The 19228-nt window shown below is 38.7% G+C and overlaps 3 protein-coding genes across 3 annotated transcripts; 1 reads left to right on the top strand and 2 right to left on the bottom strand.

The window, feature by feature from the left end:
• The first annotated feature begins 1049 nt into the window (after nt 1-1049).
• LOC114144917 (Kv channel-interacting protein 2-like) lies at nt 1050-16778 on the top strand. Its single transcript, XM_028018155.1, has 9 exons — nt 1050-2963; nt 12198-12296; nt 12412-12536; nt 12758-12827; nt 13462-13532; nt 13765-13872; nt 13952-14056; nt 14530-14592; nt 14673-16778. Exons 1-9 carry the CDS (start codon nt 2891-2893, stop codon nt 14718-14720), a joined length of 762 nt encoding a protein of 253 aa, XP_027873956.1. The 5' UTR covers nt 1050-2890; the 3' UTR covers nt 14721-16778.
• LOC114144916 (zinc finger protein OZF-like) lies at nt 5775-11567 on the bottom strand. Its single transcript, XM_028018153.1, has 2 exons — nt 11297-11567; nt 5775-9475 (listed from the first exon to the last, which is right to left on the bottom strand). Exons 1-2 carry the CDS (start codon nt 11337-11339, stop codon nt 8256-8258), a joined length of 1263 nt encoding a protein of 420 aa, XP_027873954.1. The 5' UTR covers nt 11340-11567; the 3' UTR covers nt 5775-8255.
• LOC114144915 (zinc finger protein OZF-like) lies at nt 16253-19152 on the bottom strand. The gene is made up of 2 exons (XM_028018152.1): nt 18974-19152; nt 16253-18073 (listed from the first exon to the last, which is right to left on the bottom strand). Exons 1-2 carry the CDS (start codon nt 19014-19016, stop codon nt 16803-16805), a joined length of 1314 nt encoding a protein of 437 aa, XP_027873953.1. The 5' UTR covers nt 19017-19152; the 3' UTR covers nt 16253-16802.
• Between the last annotated feature and the right edge of the window lie 76 nt (nt 19153-19228).

The following is a 19228-nucleotide window of genomic DNA, read 5'->3' as shown; positions in this document are numbered from 1 at the left end:
AAGTGAAATATTTTTTCCAGGAAAAAAAAAAACTAATCCTTGTTGGTGATGAACAGAGTGCTTAATTTCTTTTTTTTTTCAAAAGACAGGCAGGCGAGTGAGGGATTATTACGTCCTCTATCGGAAAACCGAGAGAAATAATCCACGAGCTACAGGAGAAAGACCGGAGACAAAGGAGAAATATGGAGAAAGAAGAGACAGAAAAATGAGGCCCAGTGAGATATAAAGAATCAAAAAGAGGAGAGGCAGAAGCAAAGCTGTTCCAGAGAGGTATTTAAATGCACTCTGTGCCTTGGGTCTAGTAAATCTAGCAGTACTGATGTTTGTTCACCTCCTTACGGAGACGTTCAGCACCAGAGGAAAGCGGAGCTGACAGATAACCAATAACAAACTGATTGATGCATGCAGAGGGTTGTTATGCACTCTGAAGAATAATCCTCTGACAGACAAATTGACTCCACATCTGAGCTGTCGTGTAGTAAACGTCATAAACCAGCGTCTTTGAAAGGAGCTAAGTTTGTGTTTCCAGGCTGCAAACCCAGAGAGGAAAAGCTATTTGAAATAAAGAGTGACGTGGGTGTTCGGAGGAGACAAACGATGCTATCTCCAACCAGATGAATGTTTGATGAGGAGGCCGATATGCTCCAATGAAACATCATGAATACACAGCAGCGTTAATGTGGCGTCACAGTTAACACACAGGCTGAGGCTTGGCTCTGGTCGCCGAACACGTGAACTAACATCCCGACTCTTATATCAGGGAAGGATTATCTACAAAAACAGCTGAACTCATCTGTTCAACCCCCTGTTCATGGTTCAGAAAGACAACAACCTTCAACCAACTTCAGATGTTTACTTGCACCGTATGACATCTCACTGACAGTAAATGAGGCCTTTCTCTATTGCTTCACTTGGGACTAACCTTGATTATTTTTAATTTGCTAAAAGACAGAATGATGACGGATGTCGTTTTTTAGATAAAATACAGATAAGACAATGTAAAAGAGAGAGAAAAAAATACATTTTATTAAAAAAAAAACCTCCATGTTGAAAAATAATCAAATCAAACTCTTCTCATAATTGCCAACCAGCTTTTACCATGTGTTAATGTGATACTGTTCATCTGAAGACCTTCCTAATCTTTAGCTTCGCCTACAGATTCTCTATTCAAGTTGTTACTGAATATGCAACACTTTCAGTCCGTACAAGCATGTTGATTAAATTAAAACATTTCTAAATGGAACCCATACTTCTGAGCTTCCCTGTCCCTGGCTTTCTTCCGCTAACACCTGTGAGCGTCAGCTCGGTTGGCAGAACTTCCCTGTTTTTGACACAACCAGTTCCAGCATCCAAGCTCCGACTTCCGAGACAAATTGAACGCAGCATGATTATAAGAGAAACCAGTGGGAGCTAATTATGGCGGCGCTACCTGCTGCTGCCCGTCCAAAACCTCAATGGGATTCTCTCCTTCGTGTTGATTCAAACACTGAGGAAACGTGCTCACAAGTAGTGCGTGTCCCACTGGATTGGTGAGACAAAATAAACAAAAACATCAGAAATGCTGATGAATAGTTCATGTCTGTAACTTGTTCTGCGCCTCTTAGGTGGCAGCCATTATTGACACTTTTTAAATCAGTGTTCGTCTGATGAAGGTTTATATTTAACGGGTCACATCAGATGGTTCTGGGAACCAGGAAGCGGTCGCTGCGTGAGTTTTCCCAGAGATGTGAATCCGATTCATCCAGCTTTCTTCGGTGAGGATTTTCCACTCCAGGTTTTCAGTGAATTTAGCAGCAGACTGATACGTTTCTGTCTGCAATAGTAGTGATCTAGGGGGAAGGGAAACCAGGAACATGTTGGTGATTGCAAAAATATAATCAGGTAAATAAATAAACCAGAGCCGTTCAGAGGCTAATCACATAAGAGGATTAACGACGGGCTGCTGTTAAACAAAAAGCGGGTAAATTTTCATTATTATTATTATTTATTTATTTTTACAAACAACTCTCAGTATGCAATTCATTGAAAAAGTATTTACACCCCAAAAATCTTTTTTTTTTCTTTTCATAGTTCATCATATTTAAATGACAAACTAATTGACTCCATTGAGATTTTGTGCAATTGTAACATCCAATGAAAACTGCACTTGGCTTTCAACATTTTTTATAAGGAAAAATCTTAACAGTGTGGTTGGCACTTGTATTTAACCTCCAATTACTCTAATACAGATAAATACAATTCAGTTTAGAAGTTCTCTATAGAGTCTCAGCCAGAGGCTGGTTAGCTTGAGGATATTTATGGAAAGAAATAAAAAAAAAATCATCAGAAAAAACTCAAAGGAGAAATCACAACTTGCAGTTTAAAAATGACAACACCGAACAAGACCTAACGGTTTCTTTTTTTAATGTTAATAATAATATTAATAACAAAAAAGCATGTACCCTTCTCCCTCCAGCGTCTCCCAGAGAAGAGGAGATCTCTCCGCTTCTCTGTGACGCTGTGCGCCCCCCTCCCTTCCTCTTTCCCAACAAATGTGAGGCGCACCAGCGGGACGGACTCAGCACGGTTCCAGTTCTTGTGCGCCAACTACCAGGAAAGTGACACTTGAATCTAAAACCTCCACAGAATCCATCCGAACCGTGGATGAGAGTCGGAGGAAGAAAACACGCTCCAGTTTGGGGAAAGAAGGGACCGCAGAGAGCTTTGCGCGGACAGTTTTCCTCCCTTGTTGATATATATATATATATATATATATTTTTTTTTTTTTCTTTTTCTTTTTGAGCAGCGCGCACAGACTGACATGTCAGCGGGAGTAAAGACGTGAATGAAGCGCGGCGACTCGGACCCTGCAGCGCCAGCGCGGCGGTTCGGTGAAAAATAAGAGAAAAGGATGAAATCCAGGAGTCAGGATCAGAGTCTCTCTGACTCCAGAGAGCTGGACAGATCCTTCGACCCGCTCACAGGTAAGGTTACTCATCATCATCATCATCATCATCATCATCATCATTGACAGTAGCAGCATTGTTTATTTAATGATGTTTGCTGGCCTGGATATAGCTTTTGATTGATATCCTCTTACTGAATGAGCGCATGTTTCAAAGAGCTGTATCACGCACATGAATTAACTTTAAATCAGTTTTACCAGCGGGGGAAAAAAAATGCTGGATGGATTTGATCTTGATGCTGTTTTATGCCAGAAAGCAACATAGAGCAATGATCGCGATGCAACCAGAGGAGAAAGCAGGAGCGTAACCACTTCATGAAGTGTATATCCGGCGCCCCTCATTGGTGCCGCCTGATCAGGGTCATGTCTCTGATATTGACTATATTATTTGCACGCCCACAGGCAGCTGTTAAATCCAGACAATGCTGACGAGAATGAACTTTTCCGCCATCACTTTGGCGCCCCCTCTAGCGCAGCGCCCCTATGTGTCGCATTTAGTGCATATCCACTTTTTTGCGCCACTGGGATGAAGGATGGGAAGTTTGAAGGAAAAAAAAGACTCACTGCTGTTCAAGAGTATGAGTCCTTTTTATGGATAAAAGGATTTATTTAGAAATGATCTATTTATAGTAATAGTAGCTGCTCTGAATTCTTCAGAGATTTTTTTTAATGCGGTTTCTTCACCTTTAACATCTTTGGAGTAAAGAGTGCAAAAGTTTTCGCATCCTTTGAACGTTTTCTTTTTTTTTTCTCATCACTGCCACAAACTTTAATAGTATTTTATTTGGGTTTTATGTAATTTAGTAGGATATAAGCACAACAGAACAAAAATGGTAAATCATAAAATTGTGATATACGTTAATGAGTCAAAACCTGTGGAATTACTTCTTTGCTACATTTATATCATCTCTAACCATGTTCAAGAAAAGTGAGCTCTCAGCATGATGCTGCCACAACCTTGTTTTACCTTTAGGGTGATGTGTTGTTTTTCCAACCACACACGTAATGTTTTACATGTATAAGGGCCGTATTTGTCTCATCTGACCAGGGCATCAATTTCCATGTTTGCGTTTTCTTGTGATAAACTACAAATACAGCTTTCTGTCAACAATGTCCTTCATCTTGGCACTTAGGAAAGGCCATATTTGTGGAGTGTGTGTGTAAGACGTACTCGCTCTACAGATTCTAATAACCCTAACCTTGAAGTCTGTGGTTGTAACATGAAAAAAATAATAATAATCATGGCGTATGAAAACTTGCTTGTATATCTTTGTGTCTGTTACATGTTGACAAAGTTGTAAACTGATACTGATCATAGATCTTAATTTTATTATTCCTAACATGAAGACGGATCAAACTTCCACTCAGAATAGCTTGGCCTGCTTTGAACATCCTGGGTATTCATTTATTTTTTTTTTTACCCCTCCAGGGGGTCTTTTGTGGGCTCTAGTGTCCCTTATACGAAAGTAGGCTGATAGGAAAGGGGGAAGACATGCGGCAAATATCGTCGGGTTCGGGAGTCGAACCCACGACGGCCGCGTCGAGGACTCAAGGCCTCCAAACATGGATCGCACTATCCCCTACGCCACCACGGCACGCCCCTGGGTATTAATTCTGCTAAATCAAATATTTCTTATTTGCCACCAGGTTGAGGAACAAGTATTTAAATGTGTACCTTAAAGTGAACTGTAGTTTATGAATCTGTATTAAAATAAAATAGACTTTTTTGGTGAAAAAATGCTAAAGTTGTACCTGTCAGTGGGAGCCTATGTAGGCTGAGATCAGTGTATTTCTTATCTTTGTTTTTTCCCCTCCTCTGTGGAGATCACACACACATTTCTCTGTTCTTTGAGTCTCTCTGTCCTTCTTCTGACAGCTCCCAAATATAGTGAAACAAGCTGAACTAGCATATAAAAATAACCAAGAAGCCACTTTTATTGCTGTTTCCATCACGATTTCAGAATCGTTGTCAACTACTTCAGTGATGCGTATGCGTCTCGCCCCATATCACAGTGACCCCGAGGTCAAAGTTACATCATGGAAAGTTGTTTTCATAGAAAAGGAGGACCATTGCTTCTAGAGCAGAATAAAAACTTCAATAACATTCTACTTTAAATAGGTGTGGGACAAACTTGTGTTATGAGTTCAGTCATTTGAAAAAAACAAAACAAAACAAAACCTACCGGAACGCCCTCCAAAGTCGGATTTCCCACTGGGAAACTGGAAGCTGATACGTTTCTGTTAAGTTACTGTGCGACTTTTAAGGCGGCCTTCACATACAGCCGCTCCGCACATCAACGGGAAGATGTGGTAGAAACACATTTGTTACAAGACACACAAGAAAGTGTGTGTCTTAAGTCAATAAAACATGTAGTGCCTGCAAATAAGTTTCCAAGTTTGTTTATGGAAAGTAAAGCTTAAAATGTTTGTAAGAGGTATTGCTAGCAACGTTTAAATGGACTGAACTTATAAAGCGCTTTTCCAGTCATTTTGACCACTCAAAGCGCTTTACACTAGAGTCACATTCACAAACACATTTATACACCGATACGCAGAGAGTTAGGTTAAGTGCCTTGCCCAGAGGCACATCGACATGTGGCAGGAGGAAGCTGGAATCGAACCCACAACCTTCGCGATCGCAAGACGACTAGTCTACCAAAGAGCCACAGTCGCCCGTGGTTTACTTGCGTCACCATGTTGAAATTCCGACTTCTTAACCCTCATTATCATCAAGCATTTGGCTTGTGTACTTCTCATTTTTGTAATTCCTGAACTGTTAAGCAATTTTAAAAAGTGCCAACATGTTGAGAAATTTCACTTTGAGGGCATATATTAATGAATCAAGTTTATTTGCATCACACATTTCAGCAACAAAGCAGTTCAAAGTGCTTCACATCATAAAAACACCACACAGTCACCAATTTGAGAAACTAGTTAACATTGTTTTGTCTATGCACACATACATAGAAAAAATGTATATGATACATTACAGCAGCCCCCGGTGCTTATGTGATTGGTACTTGCTTGACCAATCAAAAGCAAGTGCTCTCTGATACTGACTCCAACAGTTTCTGATTCGGGCCTTTGGGAGTTTCCGGCTCGGGAGAGTTGGTTTTCCTACAACCACAGAAAACCGAGAGGTTCCATTCAAAGGGATCACGACCTTCCATTTGCAATATGGATGGATACAAGAGAGGTTTCCACTTGGACAAATATCCATTCTGTCTACAAAGGTGGGACAGTGCTCCTCTGGCAGAAGATTGGAAACATCAGAAGGAGTCTGCCCCCAAACCAACAGCTGTGGGGGAGTACAACAAATTCATAGGAGGAATCCGCACATCTGACCAAATGCTGGGAACAAAGTCCACCAAACGTAGAGCCTAAAGGCGGCCAGTGACAGTTTTCCAACTACTTTCTGGACATTGCTTTGTCTTCCACAAGGAGCTGCGTCCCAATCAGGATCAAAAGCTAAAAACACAACAGCAATTTTCAGGAGGTTGCTGCATTTTTTCTTGGAGTTTCATTTCACAGCATGCCACAGAGATACGCATCTGAAAACCACTTCACAAAGCAGGCATAGAAGAAGCTGTGGTTGACAGAAGATGAGGTTGTTCCAGTAAAAAGAGCAAAGACTCAGACTATAAAATAAAACAAAACAAAACAAAAAAGAAACAGACAACACAGTTGTAACTAGAACGCTGTTACCTCAGATATGACATCCTACCAGCTGCAAGATCCCAGATACAAAGTAACTGCAATGCAGCATGACCAGAGTTTCGCACCAGAAACTACTAATTTTCCTGCTGAAAGTGAGTTAATGTAGTGGATTGTGGGATTGATAGTCCTTACACCATCCATAAGTCAGTTTCAGACCCTCATTGCTGGATGTTCAACAGTGACAATGAAAAGGAAAAATTATCTCAAAAGGAGGAAACCTCCAGGAGAACCTGGAGGTTTTGGCATGAACTCCAATCTGGGGGTTCAGACGACTAAATGCAGACACAAAAATAAAATCTTGGGCTTTTTTTTTTTCCTCCAATTCGTTTCGTTGAGGTCTGCATCTCAGCACAGCTCTGATGAGATTCTAGTAATTCCAAGAGGACAACATTTTTAAATCAAATTCTTTTTAGATTTGCCTCTGTGATGAGGATCTTTGTCCTGTTGATGTTTTACTGTGGGAAGAGCTTCGGCTGTCTTGATTCAAGAATACTCTGCAGTACAGAGGAGGTCATAGTCAACTCAATTACCAAGAGGTGCTCCAATTCTCTTTCTGAAACAACCAAACTATTTACATAAACTGATAACACACCTGTACTACAACTCAATCTGAACAATAGATAAATCACAATTAATAAAACATGCCTGCCAAAGAAACCACCAGTTACACAACTGAGCAAATCAGCGATTTATATAAAATGTTTTAAGATTGAATAGGGCTGGGCAATGAAACAATGTCTATTGTGATAGACACGTGATCAATATCAATAGAAAATACGTCCAGTAGATGCCAGTCGCAGCACCGTGACTCCCACTGACAGTTGTGTGATGGATGCCCTGGTGGAGAAGAAAAAGGCCTAGTTGTCCATCTAGCTTACTAAACATGATATTATTCATTCAGGTTGTTGCAAATAAATTAAATTGTCACAAGAAATATAGGCAATTGCTGCGCTCAGCAATAAAATCTCAGCCGCCCGTGGACAGTTCACAGAATGCGCACAGTATGTTTCAGTATGTGGGAGCACTTTCAAGTTTTGCCACCGTTTCCCATAAATCCTTAAAAATAAAAAAGCACAACTTGGAGTGAGAGGAAATGAGATCAGCCGCTCAAGAGGAAATTGAGCACGAAGAGGAAAGGTCATGTCACCAGTTTGGCAGTATTATGAATATTTAAACCAAACAACTAATCAATCATTATTGTGATATGAAATGGTTATATTGTGATACATATTTCAGAAATATTGCCCAGCCCTAAGGTTGAAATACGAAAATTAACTGCTGAAACTAACCAGTGAAGACTGTTGTCTTTAATGACGGGGAAATATTTCACAGCCAACTGCAACAATGCAGTTCAAGTATTTCTCTTCCAGGGTGTTTTCGTGTCTGTGTGTTTATATGTGATTTCTGTCTAAATCTTTGTCCACAACAGAAAGGTTTCTATCCTTTGTGGAGTCTCATATGTGTGTTTAAACTTTGTTTTTTTTGCCAAATCTTTGACCACGAAAAGCATAAAAGAAAGATTTCTGTTCTGTGTGGACACACAAAGTGTATGTTTACAAGTGATTTATGGCTAAATCTTTGTTCGCAGATATCACTACAGAAAGGTTTCTGCTATGTGAATTCTCATGTGTGTATTTAAGTTAGATTTCTGACTAAATCTTTGTCCACAAATATCACAACAGAAAGGTTTCTGTCCTGTGTGAATTCTCATGTGTGTGCTTAAACTTACTTTATGGCCAAGTCTTTTTCCGCAAATATCACAACAGTAAGGCTTCTGTCCTGTATGGACTGTCATGTGTATGTTTACATGTAATTTTTGTCTAAATCTTTGTCCACAAAGATCACAACAGTAAGGTTTCTGTCCTGTGTGGATTCTCCTGTGTGTGTTTAAACTTCCTTTATCGGTAAATCTTTGTCCACAAAAATCACAACAGAAAGGTTTCTCTCCTGTGTGGACTCTCCTGTGTCTGATTAAAGTTGATTTATGGCTAAAACTTTGTCCACAAAGATCACAACAGAAAGGTTTCTGTCCCGTGTGGATTCTCATGTGTATGTTTAAAGTTTGTTTCAGGTTAAATCTTTGTCCACATACATCACAACAGAAAGGTTTCTGACCTGTGTGGGTTCTCTTATGTCTGTTTAAAGTATTTTTTCTAGCAAATGTTTTTCCACAGTCTTCACAGCTAAACTTCCCTTCTGTCTGTACTTTAGTTTGTGAATCTGCATTTTTCTCCTCTGTAAAACATTTACTATTATCAACTGAGCTTGAAGACCCTATTTGTGAAGGTGCTCCACCAGGCTGAAGAGAGTAGCTGTGAACATCAAACTCAAATGAGCTAAAAGATTTGTTAAGAATGTCTCCATTTGACTTCCAGGCATTGCTCTTGTCATTAGTTTTCAGTCCAGAATCTGACAAGTGTTTTAACTCAGAGACATGGTTTACATCATCGTCCTCTTCGTCATTCTCAGAATCTTCAGTCTCAGAAGATTGTGGAGATGGTTCGATTTCTTCAATCTTGATGGATTCACCTTCATCATTCTCTTCTGGAAGTTCTCTGCCTTTAATTTGGTTGTGATAAAGATTCTGTGAGAGCAGAATGGACTGTATTTCATCCTCACTCTTTATAGGAGTAGTAGAGACTGGAAACCTGATGACATCAATCTCCTCCTTCTTGTTGAGCTGCTCTCCTCCCAGACTGATGCAGACTTCTTCCTGCTCCTCCTTTATCTGGTGCAAGTTTGGGTCATGCAGCTCAGCAACAGATCGGTGGTCTTCAGGAGCTTCTTCTTTAACCATCAGCATCTGCTTAACATCTGCAGCAAACATGGAAACACATTATGCTCATCACCCATTTTTATTCCCAGGAAAAAGGAGTTTCACAGAGTGATCAAGTGACATCATGTCTTGTTAAAACTCTCTGATATGCCCTTTGAAGGAACTCTAGAACCAAAATCTATCAGTTTGCTGCTTGTTTATCGAGTAACTGTAAAAAAAAAAAAAAAAAGCCTGAACCTGGCCAATCTGAGCTCTGATGACGTCTACTAAGCAGGTTTCCCACCATTATCCTGAGAGAAGACGAACCTCTGCTCCCCAGCCAAACAGAACGCTTCTCCTGCTGCTAGACAGAGAGCGGCCACTGCAACAGCTTTTCACTTTCCCCAACCACTGCTGCCGCCACACCCATTTGTACATTGGAACGTCAACTCACTAACCACCGGAAATCTCACAGTTCCTAAAAATTGTTCCAGTAAGATCAGAGAAAATTAGCTTAGAAAAAAAGACTATTTTTTCTCAGACAGTATTTGTGCACTGTCTGAGGTTAAATGGCTCGAGTGTAAACAAACCACTGAGCCTTGGGTATAAATATCTGTTTTGTAAGGTTATTAATTGGTAATAAGTCCACCAAGCTTATAATACACTTGGAGAAACCCTGTAAAGCTGACAAATTATATAATATATTGGAGCTGCAATGAAACGCTCTGTAATGCTTAAGCTAAGTAGTAATTCTGGATTTTGCTGTGTTTACAACACAAGTCATTTATTTTGTCATCTGAGCAGACATTAATGATGACGTTAGTGTGTTTATGATGACCACAAAGTACCAGTTAAACGTGGTACTGAAATGTACATGTGGGACTTAAGAAGGATCTCTAAAATAACACAGCAGCATTAGTTTGTTGACGTGTTCAGCCACTAATTGACATCATCAATTTAATTTTTGTCATGGGGCCAAAGATTCCTGGCGGTGTCCCTGAGGCCCCATAATATCAAGCCACATTTAAAAATAAAAAAATTTAAAGAAAAATGACCTAAAACGAACAATGATAAGTATTTGTAGGCTCAACTAAATATTCTTAGGGTACACAATTTAAGTATTTCTTGTATTAGGTTTTCTTAGCTTAGTAGTGTCTGCAGCTTGATGCAATATTTTTGCTTTGCTGGTTTTGACTGGTTATTTATCCAAGTGAGTGCGGTATTTGCAAGGGATGCTCTCATAAAGACATTCCCTCCAGGATGGTGCAATGTTTTTTTTCTGTGATTGCTGCAGCCTAAAATTACAGATTACACCTTTTTCAAAACATTGCGGTAAAAGCTGTACATTTTTAAGCTTTATTCTGTGCCATAACATGGCCTTACAAAAAAGTTGAAATTGCTGCACATAAACATCAGTTTCCATCTCTTTTTCTCATCCAGCTATAATCCCTCCTTACCTGGGAAGATCTGCTTCTGGCCTCTGGACTAATGTCTCCTCCCTGACTCTTTGCTCTTTCTGTTGCGGCATTAGTAAAGATGTCATACACACAGACATACTTTTGGTACTAATGGGACGTCATATCACTGTCTTGTGACATACGAGCAATAACTTCTTTTTATAACATTTTTCAAAATACAAATATATTTATATATATGCATCTTAATTAGCTTAAAGTCGTTGTTGTCTCTGCTTTAACACATAATCCCGTTTCTTAGCTAAATCGGTTTCCAAGCCCGAATGATCACCAACAATATGAAGGACACGGAATATTTCTACCGGAAAACTAAAACAGAATATTTTACATCTACTGGCTACATTTGAGCTAGTTATCCATTAGTCACCTGTTCCTAAGCTATAGATGAAACGAAAACATACGAACCTAACCCGTCCAGCAGAACCGTGGGGTTGAGCCCAGCCTCCATGATGTGTCGCACCTTATTTTCGTCTTAGCTGCTTCGGGAGTCTCTCTTTCTGAAGCTCTCCGTCTCCATGTCGCCGCTTTTAGCTTCTTTCCTGATTTTCCTTAGACAGTTTCTGGCTAGGTGGAGCTCGGCGTTGATCCAAACTAAAGAAAGCGACGTCCCATTACTTTGTTCTGCCTCAAACGGAAGAAACTGCCTCTGCAAACGTTCGCTCTTCTTCTTCGATTTTGTTTGCAGGTTGTATCGAACGTAAAGACTCATTATCGCCATCTACCGTGCTGGAGAGTGAGCCAGCGTGTCCCTTGACTTTATTTTTCAAAACTTCATTGAAATAATATTAATAGAAGACAGTTGTTAGTAGACATTTATACACATGAATAGAAGCCAGGGGGGGTTGTAAATAAATTGTTTTTATTTTACTTTTCTTTTCTTGTTATTAGAGACAGAGATGTTTCTACTGCTCAAACTCTCTGAAACTCCAGAAAAGAGAGAATATGACTAACTTTAGATTTAGGTATGTAGTATTTCCCTAAGAGTATTATTAGATTAATGATGTAAGGTTTTTTTTCTGTTTATTACATTTGATATCATGGACTATCAACTGTATATTGCTACAAAAACAGAAGTCAGTAAATCTTTTTGTTTGATATATTGGATAGTACTTCTCTTTCTCAGAAAGTGGCAGAACAGGTGTGTCTCAGTTTCAGGTTCAGCCTTACACAGAAAATAGTTCACACATTAGTCTGTCTTAAATTTCAATAAGTTCTGCTTGGAGTGTTTGGATTGTGCCAAAGTATGGATTGTGCTCTGTCACCATGGTTTATTTTTCCTGTATGTGCTCTGCTTTACTGTTTTCAGGTAACCCTCTTACCAAACCCAACAAAAAGACAATTAAACAGCGCTTCCTCAAACTTCTGCCCTGCTATCCCTCCGGCTCCAGCTCTTCAATTACTCAAAGCAAGTGGTATTACACACAAATCTTCATAAAATGATCTTTTTTCCACACCCTTTAGATGCTTCAGTGTGGATCTCTGTTGGTAAAATGTTACTGTTTTTATGTTTCTCTAAACAGGAAGTTTAACTGAAGAGGGGGAGCTGTCCACGGTGCGTTACAGACCTGAGGGACTTGACAATCTGGTTCAGCAGACTAATTTCAGCAAAAAGGAGCTGCAGGTTCTTTACCGGGGATTTAAAAATGTCAGTTTGAAGTACTGCTGGGAATGATCAACTCTCTTACATTCATTAACTCCTTAACTGTCACCTGCAAAATGCTTACATGTCAGAAAATGGTTTCAATGTTTTCATGACAGTTAGGAGGTTTTAATATTGAGAATATCTGGATCTGTTATATTCTTTATGTGTGTGTGAGCAGACTGGTGACAGATCCTGCTGGCGTGTTTTTTTTCTGGTATCTGCAGGAGTGCCCCAGTGGTGTTGTGAACGAGGATACGTTTAAAAGTATCTACTCCCACTTCTTCCCTCAGGGAGGTCAGCCAGTGTCTCTTGCCTTTGTCAGTGTTTTTATTTTGCCGTGAACTCTTTGCCTTCAGTATGTGTCGTGTGTAGGTCGGGGAAGTGAAACTTTAAATCTGCTTTTTCATATTCAGATGTCACACTAGATAGTAAAGACCTTCCATCCGTCATAAACTATGTTTCCACTGACCATAAAATTGCAAATTGAAATTCTGAAAAAGACATTAGCTTGATTGAAACAAGCCAGTTTTGAAAAAAACAAAAAACAAACAAACAAGCAAAAAAAAACAAGTCACATTTCTTTTGTAGTTTTTTGAACTGGGACAAGGTGGTTTTTCGGCTGTATCGAAATTTGTGTATTTTGCAAAAGTGCAATGGAAATACTTTTCTTTTGCATCACACAAGTCATGTTAACAATCGGACGTTACTACTGGTGAAAAAGACTAAGAAGACGACAGGAAGTGGTAGGAGGTTGAATTAAAGAATTAATGTATCTCAAACAAAGAAAATGATTATGTCTGATGTTAATTTTAAATTTTCCTTTTGACTAGGAACTCAATTTAAAAGTGTCTTTTGCTTAAAGCTTAGAATGTCATATTAGTACAGTGAAAAAATTTTGATTCGTTGTTTTTTTTTTTCTTCTTCTTAGATTCAAGTATGTACGCACATTTCCTGTTTGAAGCCTTTGACACCCACAACAATGGACTGGTTAGCTTTGAAGTGAGATATTTCTCTTCCCTCTCATGCTTTTGTCTGTCCTCAGACTCTTGAATAATAATAATAACAATAGGTTTTAAAAGGCGTGTGTACTCAACCACTTAATAAGTCATTACTTCTAAAGCAGTTTTAGTATAACAGCCTTGAAAATAAGCTAAAGATGTAAAAGCTCGTCAACATTTTGTCCTGATTTGATTCAAGCTTCTTCTTTTTTTTTCCTGCTCCCCTGCTTTAGGACTTTGCGGTAAGTCTGTCCATCATTTTAAGAGGATCCATCACTGACAAACTGAACTGGGCCTTCAATCTGTATGACCTGAACAAGGATGGCTGCATCACCAGAGAAGTACGCTCACTCTTTGTGTAAGCTGTCCTGGTCTGCTTCAACATTTCTTATTATTGCTTCCTCTCTTCTTTTGGCTCAGGAGATGACAGACATAATGCACTCTATCTACAACATGATGGGGAAGCATACTTACCCCAGCATGAGGGACAGCGCTCCAAAGGAACATGTGGACAGGTTCTTCCAGGTAAAACGTTGACATGATTAAACCTACAGTTAAATAAAGAGACACTGAAACTGGCCTGAATGGTATTTACTTCAGCATCTCCGCCATTAAGAAGAAAGTGATTCAAAATGGCTGTTGATATTTTCTATCTGGATTTACTGTGAAGCTGCTGCTGTTCTCATAGGTTCAAACCGTAAAACTTGTCGAATCACCGACAACCCACATTCAGTGGTGATTCATTTTGATTGGCTTATGATAACTACCCCCACACAAATTTTAGCATTTAACACAAGATTATAATGTCTCTGTGTATGTTTTAACTAGTAGTGCAGTGGTGGGTGATGCATTTATTTGATCTATTTTTATTTTCTTATGATTAAATTTGCACCTCAATGCATGTCTAGAAGTACATATTTTAGACTTACACTGCAAAAATGTAAAACAAAGAACTTAAGATTTCCCCTTTCAACCACTTGCGTCTCCTGTTTTCCCAGAAAATGGACAAGAATAAAGATGGAGTGGTCACCATTGAGGAATTCTTGGAAACATGCCAAAAGGTTGGAAGTTTAATCCCTCCCAGACACGCATGCAGCTGATAAAATCATTTTAATATGGACTCTTATCTGCTCCAATCCAGGATGAAAACATCATGCACTCCATGCACTTGTTTGACAATGTCATCTGAATGCTGATGGATGGGAGATGAGAAAAGCTCTGCCATTGTTTGGAGCTCTGCTGAGGTTTCTGTTCCTGCAACAATAAGAGGAGGGAATCCACTCCACCAGACACTGAGCAGAATGAGCCAAATATTATGTCTCAAATGTGATAAGTTATGAATAGCTAACAAAATTTTTGTTTGGCTGTATGGAGAGGATGGTGTGTAACCTGTAAATACCTCTGCTAAAGTAACATAAAGAAAATCCCAGATATAATCGAGACGCAGCTATAGTTGCTATATTTTAATGCATGGAAAAGATGAGGCCGTTTTTCTGTTTGCACATCAATCTACATTAGAGACCAAACCTGACTGTACAGAAACACTCTCAAACAATGAAGCGGCGCTCAAAATGTAAAGTTTGCAAACGTTCTGAAATCACTGTCCAAACCTGGAACTTGAGATGGGATGAAAGCATGAAATGAAGCCATAATCTTCCAACAACCTCTGTGTCCTAGAAGAACCTGACACATTAACATCAATTTTTGATTGTGTCTGCATGATGTATGTATTTTTTTTTACCAGCCATTGAAATGTTCACTGGGGATGCAAACAATTAATCCACTTACGATTAATGGCTTATTAGATTACAATTTGTTGATCAATTAGTAATGTTCACTTGTCGAGCTCCTTAAGTTGTCATGTTAACAGGGATGAAAAATTTGTAACATGATGGAAAGAAGCATTGTGCCAATAAGCAAAGGTTGATTCTGAAGGCTGTTGTGAGTTAATGCACTTCATGGAGCGAAGTTTTAGCTTTCCTTCAAGAACAATCGCACACATTACTTATACATAAATATCAGGTATAAGTGATATTTATGGATATTCACAGATAACACAATTATTTGTTCATTGTGGATAAGGTGTTTCGCATATTTCACTATTTTAATATTTTTCTATTCAGGATTCTAAGAGGTTCTTGTGTTATATTTTATAAATATGTCTAAGTTTGATCATTTTAGAAAACCACAATGTTCTGTTTACCCAGTCAGTTTATAATACAGCTGACAAAATAATGTTAGCCCTTTAAAATGTAGCCCTCTATGCTATGCTCAGCCCTCTTGATATGAGAAAACTCAGGTTTTTAAGAAAATGGCCGCTTATCAATTAATTGTTAGCCGATTGATAAGATCAGTCAACTTTAGATTAACTCATTAATCGATAATGTACATCCCTAATGTTCACTAAACTGTTCAGATGTTTTATAAATGGAGGTGGTTACAAACTGGTGTGTTGTGGAATAATAAAAAAACCCAGATACTATTTAAAAGCATGAATTTTGTTTATGTGCTTGTCGCTGATTACCTTATCGTTTATAGGGCTGCCAAAGCTCAGTCTAATTTAAAGATTGTGGCGAGGGAGTTGTTGTTACAGAGAACTTTGATGGTGATATATTCCAGGTACAAGAGACGCAAGGACACAAAAAACTTGTATCTAACACCAAAGACCTCTCCCACGTTTTTCATGTTCTGAATGCACTTTATAAATTAAGCCACTCAAGATTCAACTCAGAAATATTTAATCAAAATCAATACGACAAACAAATATACAGACTTAATCACACACATGAAAATCATCTCAAACTTAGTTGTAACACAAACAAGCTGAGGATGTAAAAGTCATAATTAGAAGCGGTTATCTTTTTAAGAAGGGATGGATGATATATCTATATATGCTGCTGTGTTGGGGATCATTTTCCTCATGATTCACTTTAGTCCAAGGATTATCTGACTTTATCTTAACTCAAGCAAACTGTGGTATACAGAGGAGTTTATGGTCAATTAGTGCTTTGATTCTCGTTCTCAAACAACAAACCTATTTACATGCAGTGAGAGCACAACCTGAACAATAGATAAAAATAGTTTGAATAAAACATGCCTGGCAAACAAACTATCAAATGTACAAGGAAGCAACTTAGTAACTTATATAAATGGCTTTAAGGTTGAAATGCAAACATAACCACAAGAGAAAAAAAGTGAAGATTGCTGTTGTTAATAACAACGTGCAACTATTTCACAGTCATCCATAGCAGTGTTGTTCAAATATTCAGTGTTAAATAATTTCCCCTCCAGAGTGGATTCTCATGTGTCTGTTTAAACTTGATTTATTACCAAATTTCCGTCCACAGATAACACAACAGAAAGGTTGTTGTCCAGTGTGGATTATCTTGTGTCTGTTTAGACTTGATTTATCACCAAATCTTCGTCCACAGACATCACAACAGAAAGGTTTCTGTCCTGTGTGGATTCTCGCATGGGTAGTTAGAGTGGATTTTTGGCTAAATCGTTGTCCACAAATATCACAACAAAATGGTTTCTGGCCTGTGTGGGTTCTCATGTGTGTATTTAAACTTGATTTACGGTTAAATCTTTGTCCACAGAGATCACAGCAGAAATGTTTCTGTCCAGTGTGGCTGCTCACGTGTGTGTTTAAGCTTCCTTTTTGGCTAAATCTCTGTCCACAAATATCACAACTGAAAGGTTTCTGCCCTGTGTGGGTTATCATGTGTGTGTTTATGCTTGATTTATAACCAAATCTTTGTCCACAAATGTCACAACAGAAAGGTTTAGCTCCTGTATGGATTATCTTATGTCTTTTTAAACCTGATTTGTCACCAAATCTTCGTCCACAAACATCACAACAGAAAGCTTTCTGTCCTGTGTGGATTGTCTTGTGTGTGTTTAAAGTGTATTTTCCACTGAGCGTTTTACCACAGTCTTCACAACTAAACTTTACTCCTGTCTGGACTTTCCTTCCTGAGTCCACATTTTTCTTCTCTGTAAAACATTCATTATGCAGCGAGCTTGAAGATCCCATTTCTGAATGTGTCATGTCTCCCTGAACAGGGCAACAGTGAACAGATTCTTCAGTAAACTCAGAGGAGCTACAGGGGTCGTTAATGTTTCCGTCTGACTCCAGAGCTCTTCTCTCCTTCCAGTCACTGTCCTCGTCCTCAGTTTTCTGTCCAGAGTCTGACAAGTGTTCAAGCTCAGGGGCTGAGTAATTTACATCACTGTCCTCTTCGTCATCCTTAACGACTACAGAAATGAAATCATCTTCGCAATCTTCTACCTCTTCTGAAAGCTCTCTTTTTTTAATGTGATGTTGACAAAGTTGTGAGAGCAGAATGGACTCTTTGTCATCCTCACTCTTTATAGGAGTAACAACAATTTCCTCCTTTGCATTGAGCGGCTCTGTACCCAGAATGATGCAGACTTCCTCTTCTTCCTCCTTTATCTGCTGCGGCTTTGGGTCATGCAACTCAGCAACAGGTGTGTGGTCTTCAGGAGCTTCTTCTTTAACCACCAACATCTGCTTAACATCTGCAGAAAAATGTTGAAAGTATACTGCAATGTTGGCTGAGTTGATTTATCTGAAGCCAGACATTTTTGTTTAAGTTTCCATTTTCACTGCAATAAATCTTCTCAACAGCTTCAAACCTATCAATAGAAATAAAGTTTTTCATATTTTAAAAAAAGTTTTCCCATAATTTTATGCCTGTTTTGTCCAAAAACGCTTGATTTATAAAATTAGAAAACACCTAGATATGCAAAGTTTCCAAAGATTAGCTGCAAAATGGAATATTTTTGATCTGTATGTCTCAGCTTTGAACAAATCAAAAATTGATAACTTTAATTTTTATGCATAATTATTTTTACAGGAGGAAAAAAACCCTAAACCCTGACACTTTTTACCCTCAGGATTGACTTATAAAAGTGCAATAATAAAAATTAAAATATATATATTTAAACAGATATATATTTTTAATTCTTATGCCATTTTATTCTCTGGTAAACTAATACATTTGTCATTAAGTGGGACGCTCACTTATAAAATATTTCTGATTATGAATACAGAAACAACAATAATCATAACAGCAGTAAAATAAAATGATTTGATTGGGGACAGTCAGGGAGCTCTGGCCCAATAAAGGTTGCAGTAGTATAAATGCTGGAGTAAGTTGGTTTATTATCCTCACAGAGTTCATCAACCATAAACCAAGCTTTATTCTACCTGTCTAATTGAAAACAGGCTTTAGCTTGTCTTTAACACGGGAACCCTCGTTTCTAAAATAACATGTATCGGTTTCCTAGGTCGTTTCTACCATCTAACGGCGTATTTAATATTTACTGTCTATTGGCTACATTTGAGCTTTAAGAAGGTAATCAATTAGTCACCTTAAAATGTCTCTCAACTGCAACAGACAAACAAAACATACTAACCGAATCCGTTCAGCAGATCCTTATGGTAGAAACCGGCCTCCATGATGTTGTGTTTTTAAAAACTGTTTCCGAAATCCTGTCACCGTCTGGACTGCTGTCTCCACACCTCTATTTTCAGCTTATTCGTGTTTCTCTTCTTCTTCTTCCTCTTCCTCTTCTTTTCCTTCTTCTTCTTCTGGTTTTTACTGGTGGCTGGTAAACAAAGTGCATTGCCGCCACCAACTGGTGAATAGTGTGTGTCCGAGTGACAATTTT

This window comes from Xiphophorus couchianus, chromosome 5 (genome assembly GCF_001444195.1).
Source record: "Xiphophorus couchianus chromosome 5, X_couchianus-1.0, whole genome shotgun sequence".
NCBI classification, from domain to species: domain Eukaryota; kingdom Metazoa; phylum Chordata; class Actinopteri; order Cyprinodontiformes; family Poeciliidae; genus Xiphophorus; species Xiphophorus couchianus.
Note: the sequence above shows the minus strand (reverse complement) of the source record. Positions and strands in the feature narration are given on the sequence as shown.

Excerpts from the sequence above, each read along its gene's own strand:
- LOC114144917 (XM_028018155.1), top strand. The coding sequence starts at position 2,891 with ATGAAATCCAGGAGTCAGGATCAGAGTCTCTCTGACTCCAGAGAGCTG. Across the intron at positions 13,533-13,764 it reads ATGGACTGGTTAGCTTTGAA|GACTTTGCGGTAAGTCTGTC; the intron begins GTGAGATATTTC and ends CCCCTGCTTTAG. Across the intron at positions 13,873-13,951 it reads ATGGCTGCATCACCAGAGAA|GAGATGACAGACATAATGCA; the intron begins GTACGCTCACTC and ends CTTTTGGCTCAG.
- LOC114144916 (XM_028018153.1), bottom strand. The coding sequence starts at position 11,339 with ATGGAGGCTGGGCTCAACCCCACGGTTCTGCTGGACGGGTTAG. Across the intron at positions 9,476-11,296 it reads GGTTCTGCTGGACGGGTTAG|ATGTTAAGCAGATGCTGATG; the intron begins GTTCGTATGTTT and ends TGTTTGCTGCAG.
- LOC114144915 (XM_028018152.1), bottom strand. The coding sequence starts at position 19,016 with ATGGAGGCCGGTTTCTACCATAAGGATCTGCTGAACGGATTCG. Across the intron at positions 18,074-18,973 it reads GGATCTGCTGAACGGATTCG|ATGTTAAGCAGATGTTGGTG; the intron begins GTTAGTATGTTT and ends ATTTTTCTGCAG.